General features: G+C 50.1%; 1 protein-coding gene across 1 annotated transcript in view; it reads left to right on the forward strand.

Moving 5' to 3' along the window:
- Positions 1-575: 575 nt before the first annotated feature.
- LOC119279933 overlaps positions 576-15,467 on the forward strand; it is a 28,905-nt gene continuing 14,013 nt past the window's right edge. Inside the window, exons 1-2 of the mRNA XM_037560984.1 lie at positions 576-934; positions 5,255-5,261. Of these exons, the coding sequence (XP_037416881.1) occupies positions 576-934; positions 5,255-5,261 (366 nt within the window). The remainder of the gene's footprint in view (positions 935-5,254; positions 5,262-15,467) is intronic.

Genomic DNA, 15,467 nt, shown 5'->3' on the forward strand with positions numbered 1-15,467 from the left:
TCATCGAGGTGAAGCTCCCAACTTCTCCCGCTACCTCCGAGGGAAACATTTTGATAGGACAATGGCGACACTCTTTGGAGGCGTCATTCTTAAAGTTGTGCATTTGCTTTAGGGACCAGTGGACGGTTTTAGCGATGTAGCGGTGATGGACCAGTGCTCGCCCAGTTCTTGTTGTGCTGCCCAACTCGGCCGCCTTCCCTTTGCACCTATTAGATGCAAACCCCCGTGTTCCTATGATACAAATTTACAAAAAAAATCAATCGTGTTGCTAGTAAGCACATTTTTTCCTCCGAGTTTTGAAATTTCAAAATTCACCTACAATTATGGTAATTGTCCTGTAGTGGTAGCTGAGGTAGCACGCGACCCTTGGTGACAGCAGCCAAAAGGAGTCAAAGAGGCCGTTCTAGTGGGCCCACCTGGCAGAGCCTCATCGCCTGCAAAGCAAGAAGGATTCGCGTCCGTGGCCCCATCCCAATTCCCTCCGCCTTGTTCAAAACTCCAAACTTTTCTCCTGTTCCTGTCCTTGCTCCCATCCCACAACCGTGATCCGAGAGAGAGATCAGGAGGCGGCGGCCATGGCGGGAGAGGGGAGCAAGGAGGAGGTAGGGAGTGTCCTCATGCAGGCCATGATGGCCGCCAAGAACCTGCGCCCGCAGTGCGACCGCCTCCTGCAGCGCCTGCGGGCCGCCACCCCCGCCCCCGCGGACGCCAACGACGCCAAGCTCCGGGAGCTCTCCATGGACCTCTTCAAGGTCTACTACATCAGCATGGAGGCTGGCGCCCGCATGCTCAGCACCTGCCTTGAGCTCAAGAACGGCGGCCGCTTCGCCATGAACCCCTCATTCGCCGTCATGCCCGACGAGCAGCTCCACGACATGCTGCTCGCGCAGCGCTTCCTGGTCCGTGTCGAGGCCGCGCTCTTCGCTGTCAAGCTGTAGGGGAACGTAGTAATTTCAAAAAAAATCCTATGCACACGCAAGATCATGGTGATGCATAGCAACGAGAGGGGAGAGTTTGTCCATGTACCCTTGTAGGCGGAAAGCGGAAGTGTCGGTGTCAAAACCGGCGGATCTCGGGTAGGGGGTCCCGAACTATGCGTCTAGGCGGATGGTAACAGGAGACAAGGGACACGATGTTTTACCTAGGTTCGGGCCCTCTTGATGGAGGTAAAACCCTACGTCCTGCTTGATTGATATTGATGATGTGGGTATTACAAGAGTAGATCTACCACGAGATCAAGGAGGCTAAACCCTAGAAGCTAGCCTATGGTATGATTGTTGTTATGTCCTACGGACTAAAACCATCCGGTTTATATAGACACCGAAGAGGGCTAGGGTTACACAGAGTCGGTTACAATGGTAGGAGATCTACATATCCGTATCGCCAAGCTTGCCTTCCACGCCAAGGAAAGTCCCATCCGGACACGGGACGAAGTCTTCAATCTTGTATCTTCATAGTCTTGGAGTCCGGCCGACGATGATAGTTCGGCTATCCGGACACCCCCTAATCCGGGACTCCCTCAGTAGCCCCCGAACCAGGCTTCAATGACGACGAGTTTGGCGCGTATATTGTCTTTGGCGTTGCAAGGCTGGTTCTCCTTCAAATTCCATGTGCCTGCCGAATAGTGTCTGGCTTCCTTATAAATGTTGCGCTCCTTGGCTTCCACGTCCAATAATGGCCCTCTTTCACGTGTCGCATGAATGCGAAAAGCTAGGGTATTTTTGCGTTTTACCCCCTAGCCACGCGAATGGGCTGCCTATAAGAGAGGCGAGGATCTAGATCCAACTCACACCATCCTCCTTCCGCAAGTACTCATCGAAGCGCCCTGACAAAAATCCATTCGATCATGGATAGTCGATGCGGCTCCTCCTCTCGCGCTCCCAGCCCTCAGCCAGGAGATTGGGGGAGATGTTCAGTTCCACACAGCGAGTTAGTGATGCTCCAAACCGAGGGATATCTTCCCCCAGCCTTCATGGTTCCGGTTCGAGCCGGACTGGCCACCTATAGGGGTGGAAAGCAGGCGGAGAGCGTCCCCAATCCCTCCAAAGGAGAGCTGGTATGCTTCGTCCCTTATCTAATAAGGGGACTCGGATTTCCCATACATCCGTTTCTCCGGGGGCTCCTGGAGTTCTATGGACTCCAGCTTCACCACCTTACACCTGCCTCCATTCTGCACATCGCGGGCTTTGTAGCTCTTTGCGAGCTGTTCTCGGGCGTCGAGCCCCATTTTGCGCTGTGGAAGAGATTGTTTTGCCTCGTACCCCGTTCTCACGAGGGGTCGATATATCCAGTGGGCGGAGCCGAAATATGGCGCATCACCGGGACTGGATATCTATCCAGAACCCCTAAGAAGGCGTCCAAAGACTGGCCTTCGGAATGGTTTTATATGGAGGACGCCCCTCCACCTAATCCAGTTCGGATCGGCATCCCGGAGTTCAGCAACGCTCCCTTGAAGAAACGCCTGAGTTGGCGCCCGCGGAGCCCTCAACGGGAAGATGATGGGAGCGTCCAATATCTGATGGGCCGGATAAGGTTACTGGCCCACTCTGGATTGACCATGATTGGAGTCATGGCCATGTGCATTATGCGAGGGGTGCAGCCGCTCCAATATAGGGGCCACCCCATGTGGGATTTCAACGGGGAGGACGACGCCACCCGTCATGGCCGCAAGGGGCCGGGATCGGCCGCCGATCTGGTGAAGATCCTGTCTGGCTTGTACAAGGGGGAGAAGGAGGACTTCCTCTGCACGAGTCCATTGAATGGATTCTCCATGAATAACCCTCGGAGCTGGGTAAGCGGGCGTTTATCTATCCGATCCAGATTCCCAAAGTCAAGTGTCTCACTTTGTGATTCTGACGCAGGAGCTGCGCCGGGACGTGAAGGGCATACAAAGCCTGACTCCACAGCCCGAGGATCCGGGACGATCCCTTGATCCAGCCTCCGAAGAGGATCCGGACATAAAGGTGGAGCTGATTGACGGGGTGTTCCACCAACTTAGCATGGACAATGCTCTAGTCGCCATTACGGCTGACTACCCCGGTTTATCTCCGGCTTCCCAGGTGACTACGACTGGAGTCCTAACACCATCACTTGATCCATGCTCATTTCTGACCATCCTATACCAATGGTGCATCGCAGGAGGCGCCTTTAAGGCGGGAAGCCGAACCCGCGGCGGCTGACCAACAAGGGTCAGTTCGGCCCAGCAGGCGGAAGAGGAGTGCAGCGCGAATTGAAACGTCGCCGCAACGGTACGGCACACCGTTGTTTTTAAGGGAAAGACTGCTAGGAGGTATATTAACGCTCATGATTTTTCCAGGAGAAAGAGCGCTCGCCAGACAGTGTCCGGAGAGGTTGCCAATCAAGCCTCTGCCAGCCATGCTCCAACGCGTGGTCCAGAAGGGGAGGCGAACACAAGGCATGAGCCGGATGCTCCTCCAACGGAGGATGCCGACAGGCTGTCCGCCACCAGGTCTGAGGTGGAGAGTGCCATGAATCACAGGCGCCGCCGGACAGTTCTTCGTGACGCGTGTTTCTCTCCGGAGGCACTAAATGCCTTTAATGCAGGAGACGCGCACCTCCGTGCCGCTCGAGATGGTCTAACCAGAGCCACGGAGCAGTATGTGAAAGACATACGGGTGAGGAATTTTAATAGTTATATATGCCAGTAGCCCCCAAGACTTAAAATAGTTAGAATAACTGATTTAATGATCATTTGTTTATGCAGGATCTTACGGAGAAGAATACCTGTCTGTCCCAGGAGCTTCAAGAGCGCAAGGCCCAACTTGAGGCCGCACTAGCCGCCGCAGGGGGAGCCACAGAGACCCCCTCTGGTAATACATACTTCGAAAAGATAAGTAGTTTATGAAGTGCGGCGTGTGCGTAAGTCTGACAATTAAATTGCAGAGGGTGCCGGACTAGAACCGGACAAGCAACATCTGCTACGCCAGCTGAAGGCCGGCGAGAAGGTGCTTATGAGGGTGTAGCAAGAGAGGAACAAACTCCAAGATGCCAACACCTAGCTGGGCGAAGAACTAAAAGATGTTCGGGTCCAGCTGTCTGACTCCGTAAAGGAGAATCGGCGGCTTCGTCGCGGCATTTACAATAAGTGCTTGAGCAAACTCTTTTGAAAAGAAGAGTTCGGCGAGGAAGTCGATTGACAGAAATGTGTCTGTAGGTGTGCTCACGGGTCGTCCGGCGGAGGAAATGCCTGCTTCCATGGGTGACCTTCTTCCCGAGCTGCTGCAACTGCATGAACGTATTCGGCAGGCGATGAGCGGCGTCGTCCAGGCCTTATGGCCGTCCGTCTCCCTACCCGAGGGTCTTGGAGGGCTTGTTGACAAGCTTCAGGGAGTACGGCAGCGCTTCCGTCTGTGGAAGATATCGGCCTGCCGTCAAGGCGCCAGAGAGGCATGGGCCATGGTCAAGACGTGGTACACGAAGGCTGATCCAAACCACATGGCCGAGGTCGGACCTGTGGGGCCCGATGGGAAGGAGATCCCTTGAGCTTAATATACGGCCAAGTAGAGTTGGCCGCGAAATATTCCCAATAGGACTGTAAACTAGACAGTCTGTTAGATGGGATTGAAGAGGAGTTCAATCAGTCAATTTGACGATGTAATTTTAAAATGACATGTAAAATGCCTTCTAGCCGGATTGTAGATCGTTTGTCTTTGCTGACCTTTTCGCTTCAACCTCGGGACCCAACAGTCCGGAGTGTGTCCGAATACCCTAGCGGTTATAAAAACCGGGGCATGCATGGAGACCAGGCGTAGGGGTCATTAGTGCTTTATCAGACAAGTGCCCAACTAGTTATGTTATATTACATGGTTAATAAGAAACATCTTCCAGGGAGAATAGTTCCGTTAGGGGTTCCTTTCCCTAGGAGGCATGCCCTAAGGTGCATGTCCTTACTGCGAAAAGAGCAGAAAAAGCATCTGGGGGCAGATAAGTTTAAATAAGTAATATATCATCTTTCAAGTCACCGACCGAATATTCCCTTAAGAACGCTAGCTTTCGGCTTCATCGAGTCTGAGGTACACATCCGGCTGACCCGGCAGTAACAATCGCAGAGGTGCTCCCTTTACCTCCTAGCCGAACAATCGGGAATGTAGGGGTAAGCACAGGAGCCAGGCAACCCAGCTTGGCCAAAACTTAAGTCATATCGATGCATATAATGGTGAATAAAAGGTACATGCGGAAGTATGACACATGTGTTGGGCATGAAGCCCGTATAAATAAGCTTCTGTTAAAGAAGCCCCCAGGTATAATGAATGCTAGTAGCACATCAAGTGTGTGCGAACAATGCGCAGATCAGCCCGTCAAAGGCTTTTACTAAAAAAAGGGGGGAAGAAGGAGGGGAACAAGAGACAGTGAAAATATAAAAGGTGGACGGAGGAGGGAGACGAACTCTGAGTCCGGCGCCAGGCGTAGAATCTTCGGAGACGGGCTGCGTTCCATGGGTTCGGCTCGAGTCGGTTGTCAGATGCGTTACGTAGACGGTATGCTCCGCCGGTCAGGACTTGGTCGATGATGAAGGGACCTTCCCATTTGGGCTTGAGTTTGTCCTTTTCCTTGTCCGGCAGGCGTAGAACAAGTTCGCCAACATTGTAAGTTTTGGCCCGTACTTCTCTGCTTTGATATCTTCGAGCCTGCTGCTGGTAGAATGCGGAATGAGCTTTTGCCACGTCCCGCTCCTCCTCTAAGGCGTCCAAACTGTCCTGCCGATCCAACTCGGCTTCTCTTTCTTCGTACATGCGCACGCGAGGTGAGTCATGAATTATATCGCAGGGCAAAACTGCCTCTGCGCCGTACACCATAAAAAATGGTGTGAATCTGGTAGTGCGGTTCGGCATGGTCCGCAGCCCCCAGAGTACGGAGTCGAGCTCCTCTACCCAGTGCGTGTTAGATTCCGTGAGGGACCACACTAATCTGGGTTTGATGCTGCTCATGATTAGATCATTTGCTCGTTGGACTTGACCGTTAGTTTGTGGGTGATAGACTGAAGCGTAGTCGAGCCTGATGCCCATGTTTTTGCACCAGAGTTTAACCTCATCGGCCATGAAATTCGTGCCGTTATCAGTGATGATGTTGTGGGGGACACCATAACGGTGTACTACCCCGGATATGAAGTCTATCACGGGTCCGGATTCGTCCGTTTTAACTGGCTTGGCCTCTATCCATTTGGTGAATTTGTCCACCATGACCAATAGGTATTTTTGCTTGTGGGCTCCCCCTTTAAGGGGTCCAACAATATCAAGCCCCCCAGACCGTGAACGGCCAGGTGATAGGTATAGTTTTGAGGGCGGTGGGTGGCATGTGGCTTTGATTAGCAAAGAGCTGGCAACCGACGCATCGTTGGACTAAGTCCTGAGCATCTGCCCGGGCAGTCGGCCAATAAAATCCTGTACGGAAGGCCTTGCCTACAAGGGCCCGGGCTGCGGTGTGGTGCCCGCCGAGTCCGGCATGAATTTCAGCCAGGAGATTTCGTCCTTCCTCTTCGGAGATACACCTTTGAAGGACTCCGCTTGTGCTTTTCTTATAAAGTTCTCCCTCATGGACCTTGTAGGCTTTAGATTGCCGAACTATGCAGCGGGCCTCATTTTGGTCCTCGGGGAGTTCATGCCTAGTTAAGTAGGCTAGGAATGGTTCCGTCCACGGGGCGATTACTGCCATTATTTCGTGGGCTGAGGGTGTTATTTCATTGGCTGAGCCACGGACTGTGTCAGAATGTTCCGTGTTGGGTGGCGCGGTTGGTTCCGGGTTGCTATTTCCGGACTCCTCTTCCCATAGTACGGATGGCTTAAAGAGCCGCTCTAGGAAGATGTTTGGAGGGACAGCGTCATGTTTTGCGCCGATGCGTGCCAACACGTCGGCTGCCTGGTTATTATCCCGGGCTACATGGTGGAATTCGAGTCCTTCGAACCGAGCTGACATATTTAAGATGGCATTATGATAGGCTGCCATTTTTGGATCCTTGGCGTCAAAGTCTCCATTTACTTGGGATATTGCGAGGTTTGAATCCCCGCGCACCTCTAGGCGTTGAATACCTATGGAGATTGCCATCCGGAGGCCATGTAGAAGGGCCTCGTATTCGGCTGCATTGTTGGAGTCCGTGTACATTATCTGAAGTATGTATTGGACTGTGTCTCCGGTTGGGGACGTCAGTACGACGCCAGCCCCCAAGCCGGCCAACATTTTGGAGCCGTCGAAATGCATGATCCAATTGGAGTATGCGCCGTACTCTTTAGGGAGTTCGGCTTCGGTCCATTCAGCGATGAAGTCAGCCAAACTTGCGACTTTATAGCTCGCCTCGGTTTGTAGGTTATGTCAAATGGTAAGAGCTCAATGCCCATTTTGCAATCCTGCCCGTCGTGTCGCGGTTGTTTATAATGTCGTTGAGGGGTTCTTCGGAGGCCACTGTTATCGAGCACTCTTGAAAGTAGTGTCGCAGCTTCCGGGATGCCATGAACACCGCGTACGCTTATCTTTTGATAATGTGGATACCGGGACTTGCATGGGGTTAAGACAGTGGATACGTAGTACACTGGTTTTTGAAGAGGGAATTTGTGCCCTTCTGTTTCTCGTTCGACGACGAGCGCTGCGCTGACAACTTGATGTGTTGCCGCGATATAATAACATTGGTTCGCCTAGGTTGGGTGCGGCCAGGACCGGATTTGTTGCTAATATGGCCTTTATTTCTTCGAGTCCGGCCGTGGCAGCATCCGTCCACTCAAAGTGTTCGGTGCGCCGGAGGAGGCGGTAGAGAGGCAATGCCTTTTCTCCCAAACGGGAGATGAAGCGGCTTAGAGCCGCCACGCATCCAGTCAGTTTTTGTATTTGTTTGAGGTCTTTTGGGATATCCAGTTGTGACAGAGCTCGGATCTTGGCTGGGTTTGCTTCAATTCCTCTACCGGATACAATGAATCCCAAGAGCTTTCCGGCTGGTACGCCGAAAACGCATTTTTCCGGGTTGAGCTTAATGTCATATGCTCGGAGGTTGTCGAAGCTGAGCCTCAAATCGTCTACTAGAGTTTCGACGTGTTTGGTCTTAATGACCACATCGTTTACATATGCCTCCACTGTTTTGCCGATCTGGGTAGCCAGACATGTCTGAATCATGCGCTGATATGTTGCGCCGGCGTTTTTAAGTCCGAAGGGCATTGTGTTGAAGCAGAATGGTCCGTATGGAGTAATGAATGCCGTTGCGGCCTGGTCTGTTTCCGCCATCTTGATTTGATGGTATCCAGAGTATGCGTCGAGGAAACACAATGAATCGTGCCCCGCGGTAGCATCGTTGATTTGGTCGATGCGGGGGAGAGGGAAAGGATCCTTTGCAAAGGCCTTATTAAGGTCTTCAAAATCCACACAAAGGCGCCAGGATTTGTCCTTTTTTGGTACCATTACAAGGTTCGCTAGCCAGTCCGGATGTTTTATATCTCTGATGAATCCGGCTTCTAATAGTTTGGCTAGCTCCTCTCCCATTGCCTCTCTTTTGGGTTCGGAAAATCGTCGAAGAGCCTGTTTGACTGCTTGAATCCTTTTAGGATATTTAGGCTGTGCTCTGCCAGCCTGCGTGGGATTCCTGGCATATCTGAAGGGTGCCAGGCAAAAATGTCCCAATTTTCCCGAAGGAATTCTCGTAGTGCGGCTTCTACATCATGGTTTAATTGTGCCCCAATGGAGGCCGTCTTTGTGGGGTCCGTTGGATGGACCTGGAATTTGACTATTTCATCTGCTGGTTTAAAAGAGGTGGACTTAGATCTCTTATCGAGTATCACATCGTCCTTATTCACCGTGGAGCATAGTGCAGTGAGTTCTTCTACCGCTAAGGCTTCGGATAGTGCCTCTAGGGCTAGTGCGGCTGTCTTATTTTCAGCGCGGAGTGCTATGTCCGGATCACTGACTAGAGTGATGATTCCATTGGGCCCGGGCATTTTGAGCTTCATGTACCCATAATGGGGTACGGCTTGGAAAATTGTGAATGCCTCTCGCCCTAATAGAGTGTGATATCCGCTGCTGAACGGGGCCACTTGGAACGTGACTTCTTCGGACCTGTAGTTGTCCGGCGAGCCGAACACCACATCTAGTGTGATTTTTCCTGTGCAGCGTACTTCCCGACTCGTGATTATTCCTCTAAAGGTTGTGTTGCTTCGCTCAATCCGGCTCCAGTCTATTTCCATTTTTTGGAGGGTTTCCTCGTAGATGAGGTTTAATCCGCTGCCGCCATCCATGAGTACCTTGGTAAGACGAAAGCCGTCCACTATTGGACTGAGGACCAATGCAGCTGGTGCTCGGGCTGTTCGGAATTTAGGTTCGTCGCTGGCATTGAAGGTGATAGCCGTGTCGCTCCATGGATTTGTTGTTGCTACTTGGTAGACTTCGGCGAGGCTGCGGATTGTTCGTTTCCGCATATTATTTGATGCGAAAGTCTCGAAGACTGTTAATACCGTACTGGTACTGTTGGGCTGGTTCTCCGGGGCTAGAAGCCCTTCGCCACTTTTGGCCACCTGCTGTAGTATCCAACATGCTCGGAGGCTATGTGTTGGAGTGGCGCCTTCTGCATTATGGATTTTGCAGGGTCCGCTGAGCCATCCCTCCAGTACGGTTCCGTACCCTTTAGGGGTTTTTTGCTTTTTGGTTTTTGACCCAGGTGCTTGAGCATGGTGCACCCTTTTATTCCGGACTAAGGTTGTGTTCAGGGCCGGATTGTCCCAAAATCTAGTTTCATTTTTCCAGGCACTCTCCATCACACAGTATTTTCGTACTATGGTCGCCAGGTCGGCGAAGCGCGTGACCTCGCGACGACTTATGGCGTTCATGATTCCCTTGTCCGTGCAATTGTTGCAGAAAATAGAGATTGCGCTTTCCTCATGGCAGTCCTTTATCATGTCCATAACCAGGAGGAATCTGGCCCAGTAATGATGTACTGTTTCATCGTGCTCTTGCCGTATTTGAGATAGATCACTTGTGTTTGGGTGGGCGGGTGGAACTAAATTCGGAACCCCGCCCAATCTGAGGCTCAAAGGCCGAGGAGTTTCCGGATTTGGAAGCTTGGATTGCTGGAGGTCGTCCAATGAATCTAGTCCACTGTCTGACTTTAGGTTCAGTACTCGATTGACGTCCGTCCTTCCGCGGGAATCCGGCATGGAGGGATTGGGAATCCGGACATAACTGGTCTTTAACATAGAAGAAGAGTCGCCGCGTTGTTCTTCTACCACGGCAACATGGTGGGTAGCCTGGGGAGAGTTAATTTCTCTTAGATCGGTTTTAAGCCCAATCTGATCGTAGTCTGTAGCGACTCCCAGGGCGGCGATGCGATCCAAGAGCTCGTTTACGGAAGAGAGCTCCATCGGATCCAGCTGCTCGGCGAATTCCGAGTTGATGCGAAGATTGCTTTTGATGACCCGAGAGGTCATTGTCGAAGCGGTGGCCGAACAGGCGGTCATAAGAAAACCACCTAGCCGGATAGCTTGACCGGCGGCCAAAGCTCCTTTGCCAATGGTACCGTCTTTAAAGACAGGAAGAGACATCCTTCCTGATTGCGACGGCACAGAGGAACTCTCAATGAAAGCACCAATGTCGGTGTCAAAACCGGCGGATCTCGGGTAGGGTGTCCCGAACTGTGCGTCTAGGCGGATGGTAACAGGAGACAAGGGACACGAGATGGAGGTAAAACTCTTGATGGAGGTAAAACCCTACGTCCTGCTTGATTGATATTGATGATGTGGGTATTACAAGAGTAGATCTACCACGAGATCAAGGAGGCTAAACCCTAGAAGCTAGCCTATGGTATGATTGTTGTTATGTCCTACGGACTAAAACCATCCGGTTTATATAGACACCGGAGAGGGCTAGGGTTACACAGAGTCGGTTACAATGGTAGGAGATCTACATATCCCTATCGCCAAGCTTGCCTTCCACGCCAAGGAAAGTCCCATCCGGACACGGGACGAAGTCTTCAATCTTGTATCTTCATAGTCTTGGAGTCCGGCCGACGATGATAGTTCGGCTATCCGGACACCCCCTAATCTGGGACTCCCTCAGGAAGCGTTATGAAAACACGGTTGATCTAGTCGTACGTCTTCATGATCCGATCGATCTTAGCACCAAATGTACGGCACCTCCGCGATCAGCACACGTTCAGATCGGGGACGTCCCTCGTACTCTTGATCCAGTTGAGGCCGAGGGAGAGTTTCGTCAGCACGGCGACGTGATGATGGTGATGATGAAGTGATCGGTGCAGGGCTTCACCTAAGCACTACAACGATATGACCGAGGTGTGTAACTGTGGAGGGGGGCACCGCACACGGCTAAACAATGTCAACTTGTGTGTTCTAGGGTGCCCCCTGCCCCTGTATATGAAGGAGCAAGGGGGAGGCCGGCCACCCTTGGGGCGCACCAAAGAGAGGGGGGAGTCCTCCTCCTAGTGGGAGTAGGACTCCCCTTTCCTAGTCCAACTAGGAAGGAGGAAGGGGGAAGGAAGGAGAGGGAGAGAGGGAGGAAAGAGGGGGTGCCACCCCCCTCCTTGTCCAATTCAGACTCCCAAGGGGGGGCATGGCCAGCCTAGGCCCTCTCCTCTCTCTCCCACAAGGCCCATGTTGGCCCATTAGTTCCCCCGGGGGTTCCGATAAGCCCCCGGCACTCCAATACATATCCGGTGACCCCGGGAACTCATCCGGTGTCCGAATATAGCCGTCCAATATATGAATCTTTATGTCTTGACCATTTAGAGACTCCTCGTCATGTCCGTGATCACATCCGAGACTCTGAACTATCTTCGGTATATCAAAACACATAAACTCATAATACCGATCGTCACCGAACTTTAAGCGTGCGGACCCTACAGGGTCGAGAACTATGTAGACATGACCGAGACACGTGTCTAGTCAATAACCAATAGCGCAACCTGGATGCTCATATTGGTTCCTACATATTCTATGAAGATCTTTATCGGTCAAACCGCATAACAACATACGTTGTTCCCTTTGTCATTGGTATGTTACTTGCCCGAGCTTCGATCGTCGGTATCTCAATACCTAGTTCAATCTCGTTACCAGCAAGTCTCTTTACTCGTTCTGTAATACTTCATCCCACAACTAACTCATTAGTCACAATGCGTGCAAGGCTTATAGTGATGAGTATTACCGAGAGGGCCCAGAGATACCTCTTCGAAACACGGAGTGACAAATCCAAATCTCGATCTATGCCAACCCGAAAAACACCTTCGGAGACACCTGTAGAGCACCTTTATAATCACCCTTTTATGTTGTGATGTTTGGTAGCACACAAAGTGTTCCTCCAGTATTTGGGAGTTGCATAATCTCATAGTCTGAGGAACTTGTATAAGTCATGAACAAAGCACTAGCAATGACACTAAGACGATCATAATGCTAAGCTAATGGATGGGTCATGTCCATCACATCATTCTCCTAATGATGTGATCCCGTTCATCAAATGACAACACATGTCTATGGTTAGGAAACTTAACCATCTTTGATTAACGAGCTAGTCTAGTAGAGGCATACTAGGGACTATAGGTTTTGTCTATGTATCCACATATGTACTAAGTTTCCGGTTAATACAATTCTAGCATGAATAATAAACATTTATCATGAATTAAGGAAATAAATAATAACTTTATTATTACCTCAAGGGCATATTTCCTTCAGTCCCTCACTTGCACTAGCGACAATAATCTAGATTCTAATACCCATGGAGCTTTGGTGCTGATCATGTTTTGCTCGTGGAAGAGGCTTAATCCACGGGTCTGCAACATTCAGATCCGTGTGTATCTTGCAAATCTCTATGTCCCCTTCCGACACTTGATGATGGATGGAATTGAAGCTTCTCTTGATGTGCTTTGTTCTCTTGTGAAATCTGGATTCCTTTCCCAAGGCAATTGCACCAGTATTGTCACAAAAGATTTTCATTGGACCTGATGCACTAGGTATGACACCTAGATCGGATATGAACTCCTTCATTCGCTGCTTCCTAAGAAGCAATGTACTCCGCTTCACACGTAGATCTCGCCACGACGCTCTGCTTGGAACAGCACCAACTGACAACTCCTCCATTCAAATACGTATCGGGTTTGCGACTTAGAGTCATTCGGATCAGTGTCAAAGCTTGCATCGACGTAACCATTTACGACGAGCTCTTTTTCACCTCCATAAACAAGAAACATATCCTTAGTCCTTTTCAGGTATTTCAGGATGTGCTTGACCGCTGTCCAGTGCTCCACTCCGGGATTACTTTGGTATCTCCCTGCTATGCTTATAGTAAGACATACAACAGGTATGGTACACAGCATTGCATGTATGATAGAACCTATGGCTGAAGCATAGGAAATGACTTTCATTTTCTCTCTATCTTCTGCGGTGGTCGGGCTTTGAGTCTGACTCAACTTCACACCTTGTAACACAGGCAAGAACCCTTTCTTTGACTGATCCATTTTGAACTTCTTCAAAACTTTATCAAGGTATGTGTTGTGTGAAAGTCCAATTAAGCGTCTTGATCTATCTCTATAGATCTTGATGCCCAATATGTAAGCAGCTTATCCAAGGTCTTTCATAGAAAAACTCTTATTCAGGTATCCCTTTATGCTATCCAGAAATTCTATATCATTTCTAATCAACAATATGTCATCTACATATAAGATCAGAAATGCTACACAGCTCCCACTCACTTTCTTATAAATAGAGGCTTCTCCAAAAGTCTGTATAAAATCATATGCTTTGATCACACTATCAAAACGTTTATTCCAGCTCCGAGAGGCTTGCACCAGTCCATAAATGGATCGCTGGAGCTTGCACACTTTGCTAGCACCCTTTGGATAGACAAAACCTTCCGGTTGCATCATATACAACTCTTCTTCTAGAAATCCATTCCGGAATGCAGTTTTGACATCCATTTGCCAAATTTCATAATCATAAAATGCAGCAATTGCTCACATGATTCGGACAGACTTAAGCATCTACGGGTGAGAAAGTCTCATTGTAGTCAACTCCTTGAACTTGTCAAAAACCTTTCACAACAAGTCGAGCTTTGTAAACAGTAACATTACCATCTGCGTCGGTCTCCTTCTTAAAAATCCATTTATTTTCTATGGCTTGCTGAGCATCGGGAAAGTCCACCAAAGTCCACACTTTGTTCTCATACATGGATTCCATCTCAGATTTCATGGCCTCAAGCCATTTCACGGAATCTGGGCCCATCATCGCTTCCTCATAGTTCGTAGGTTCATCATGGTCTAGTAACATGACCTCCAGAATAGGATTACTGTACCACTTTGGTGCAGATCTTACTCTAGAAGACCTACGAGGTTCGGTAGTAACTAGATCTGAAGCTTCATGATCATCACCATTAGCTTCCTCACTAATTGGTGTAGGAATCACAGGAACAGATTTCTGCGATGAACTACTTTCCAATAAGGGAGCAGGTACAGTTACCTCATGAAGTTCTTCTTTCCTCCCACTCACTTCTTTCGAGAGAAACTCCTTCTCTAGAAAGGATCCATTCTTAGCAACAAAGATTTTGCCTTCGGATCTGTGATAGAAGGTGAACCCAACAGTTTCCTTTAGGTATCCTATGAAGACGCACTTCTCCGATTTGGGTTTGAGCTTATCAGGTTGAAGCTTTTTCACATAAGCATCACAACCCCAAACTTTAAGAAGCGACAACTTTGGTTTCTTGCCAAACCACAGTTCATATGGCGTCATCTCAACGGATTTTGATGGTGCCCTATTTAAAGTGAATGCAGCCGTCTCTGAAGCATAACCCCAAAACGATAGCGGTAAATCAGTAAGAGACATCATAGATCGCACCATATCTAATAAAGTACGGTTACGATGTTCGGACACACCATTTCTATGTGGTGTTCCAGGTGGCGTTAATTGTGAAACTATCCCATTTTGTTTCAAATGAAGACCAAACTCGTAACTCAAATATTCTCCTCCATGATCAAATTGTAGAAACTTTATTTTCTTGTTAAGATGATTTTCCACTTCACGATCCGACCGATCTTAGCACCGAACGTATGGCACGTCCGCGATCAGCACACGTTCAGATCGGGGACGTCCCTCGTACTCTTGATCCAGTTGAGGCCGAGGGAGAGTTTTGTTAGCACGATGGCGTGATGACGGTGATGATGAAGTTACCGGCGCAGGGCTTCGCCTAAGCACTACAACGATATGACCGAGGTGTGTAACTTTGGAGGGGGGCATCGCACACGGCTAAACAATATCAACTTGTGTGTTCTAGGGTGCCCCCTGCCCCCGTATATAAAGGAGCAAGGGGGGAGGCCAGCCACCCTTGGGGCGCGCCAAGGAGAGGGGGAGTCCTCCTTCTAGTGGGAATAGGACTCCCCTTTCCTAGTCCAACTTGGAAGGAGGAAGGGGGCAGGGGGAAGGAAGGAGAGGGAGAGAGGGAGGAAAGAGGGGGCGCCCCCCCCCCCCTTGTCCAATTCGGAC

The sequence above is a fragment of the Triticum dicoccoides genome, chromosome 3B, assembly GCF_002162155.2.
Source record: "Triticum dicoccoides isolate Atlit2015 ecotype Zavitan chromosome 3B, WEW_v2.0, whole genome shotgun sequence".
Lineage (NCBI taxonomy): Eukaryota > Viridiplantae > Streptophyta > Magnoliopsida > Poales > Poaceae > Triticum > Triticum dicoccoides.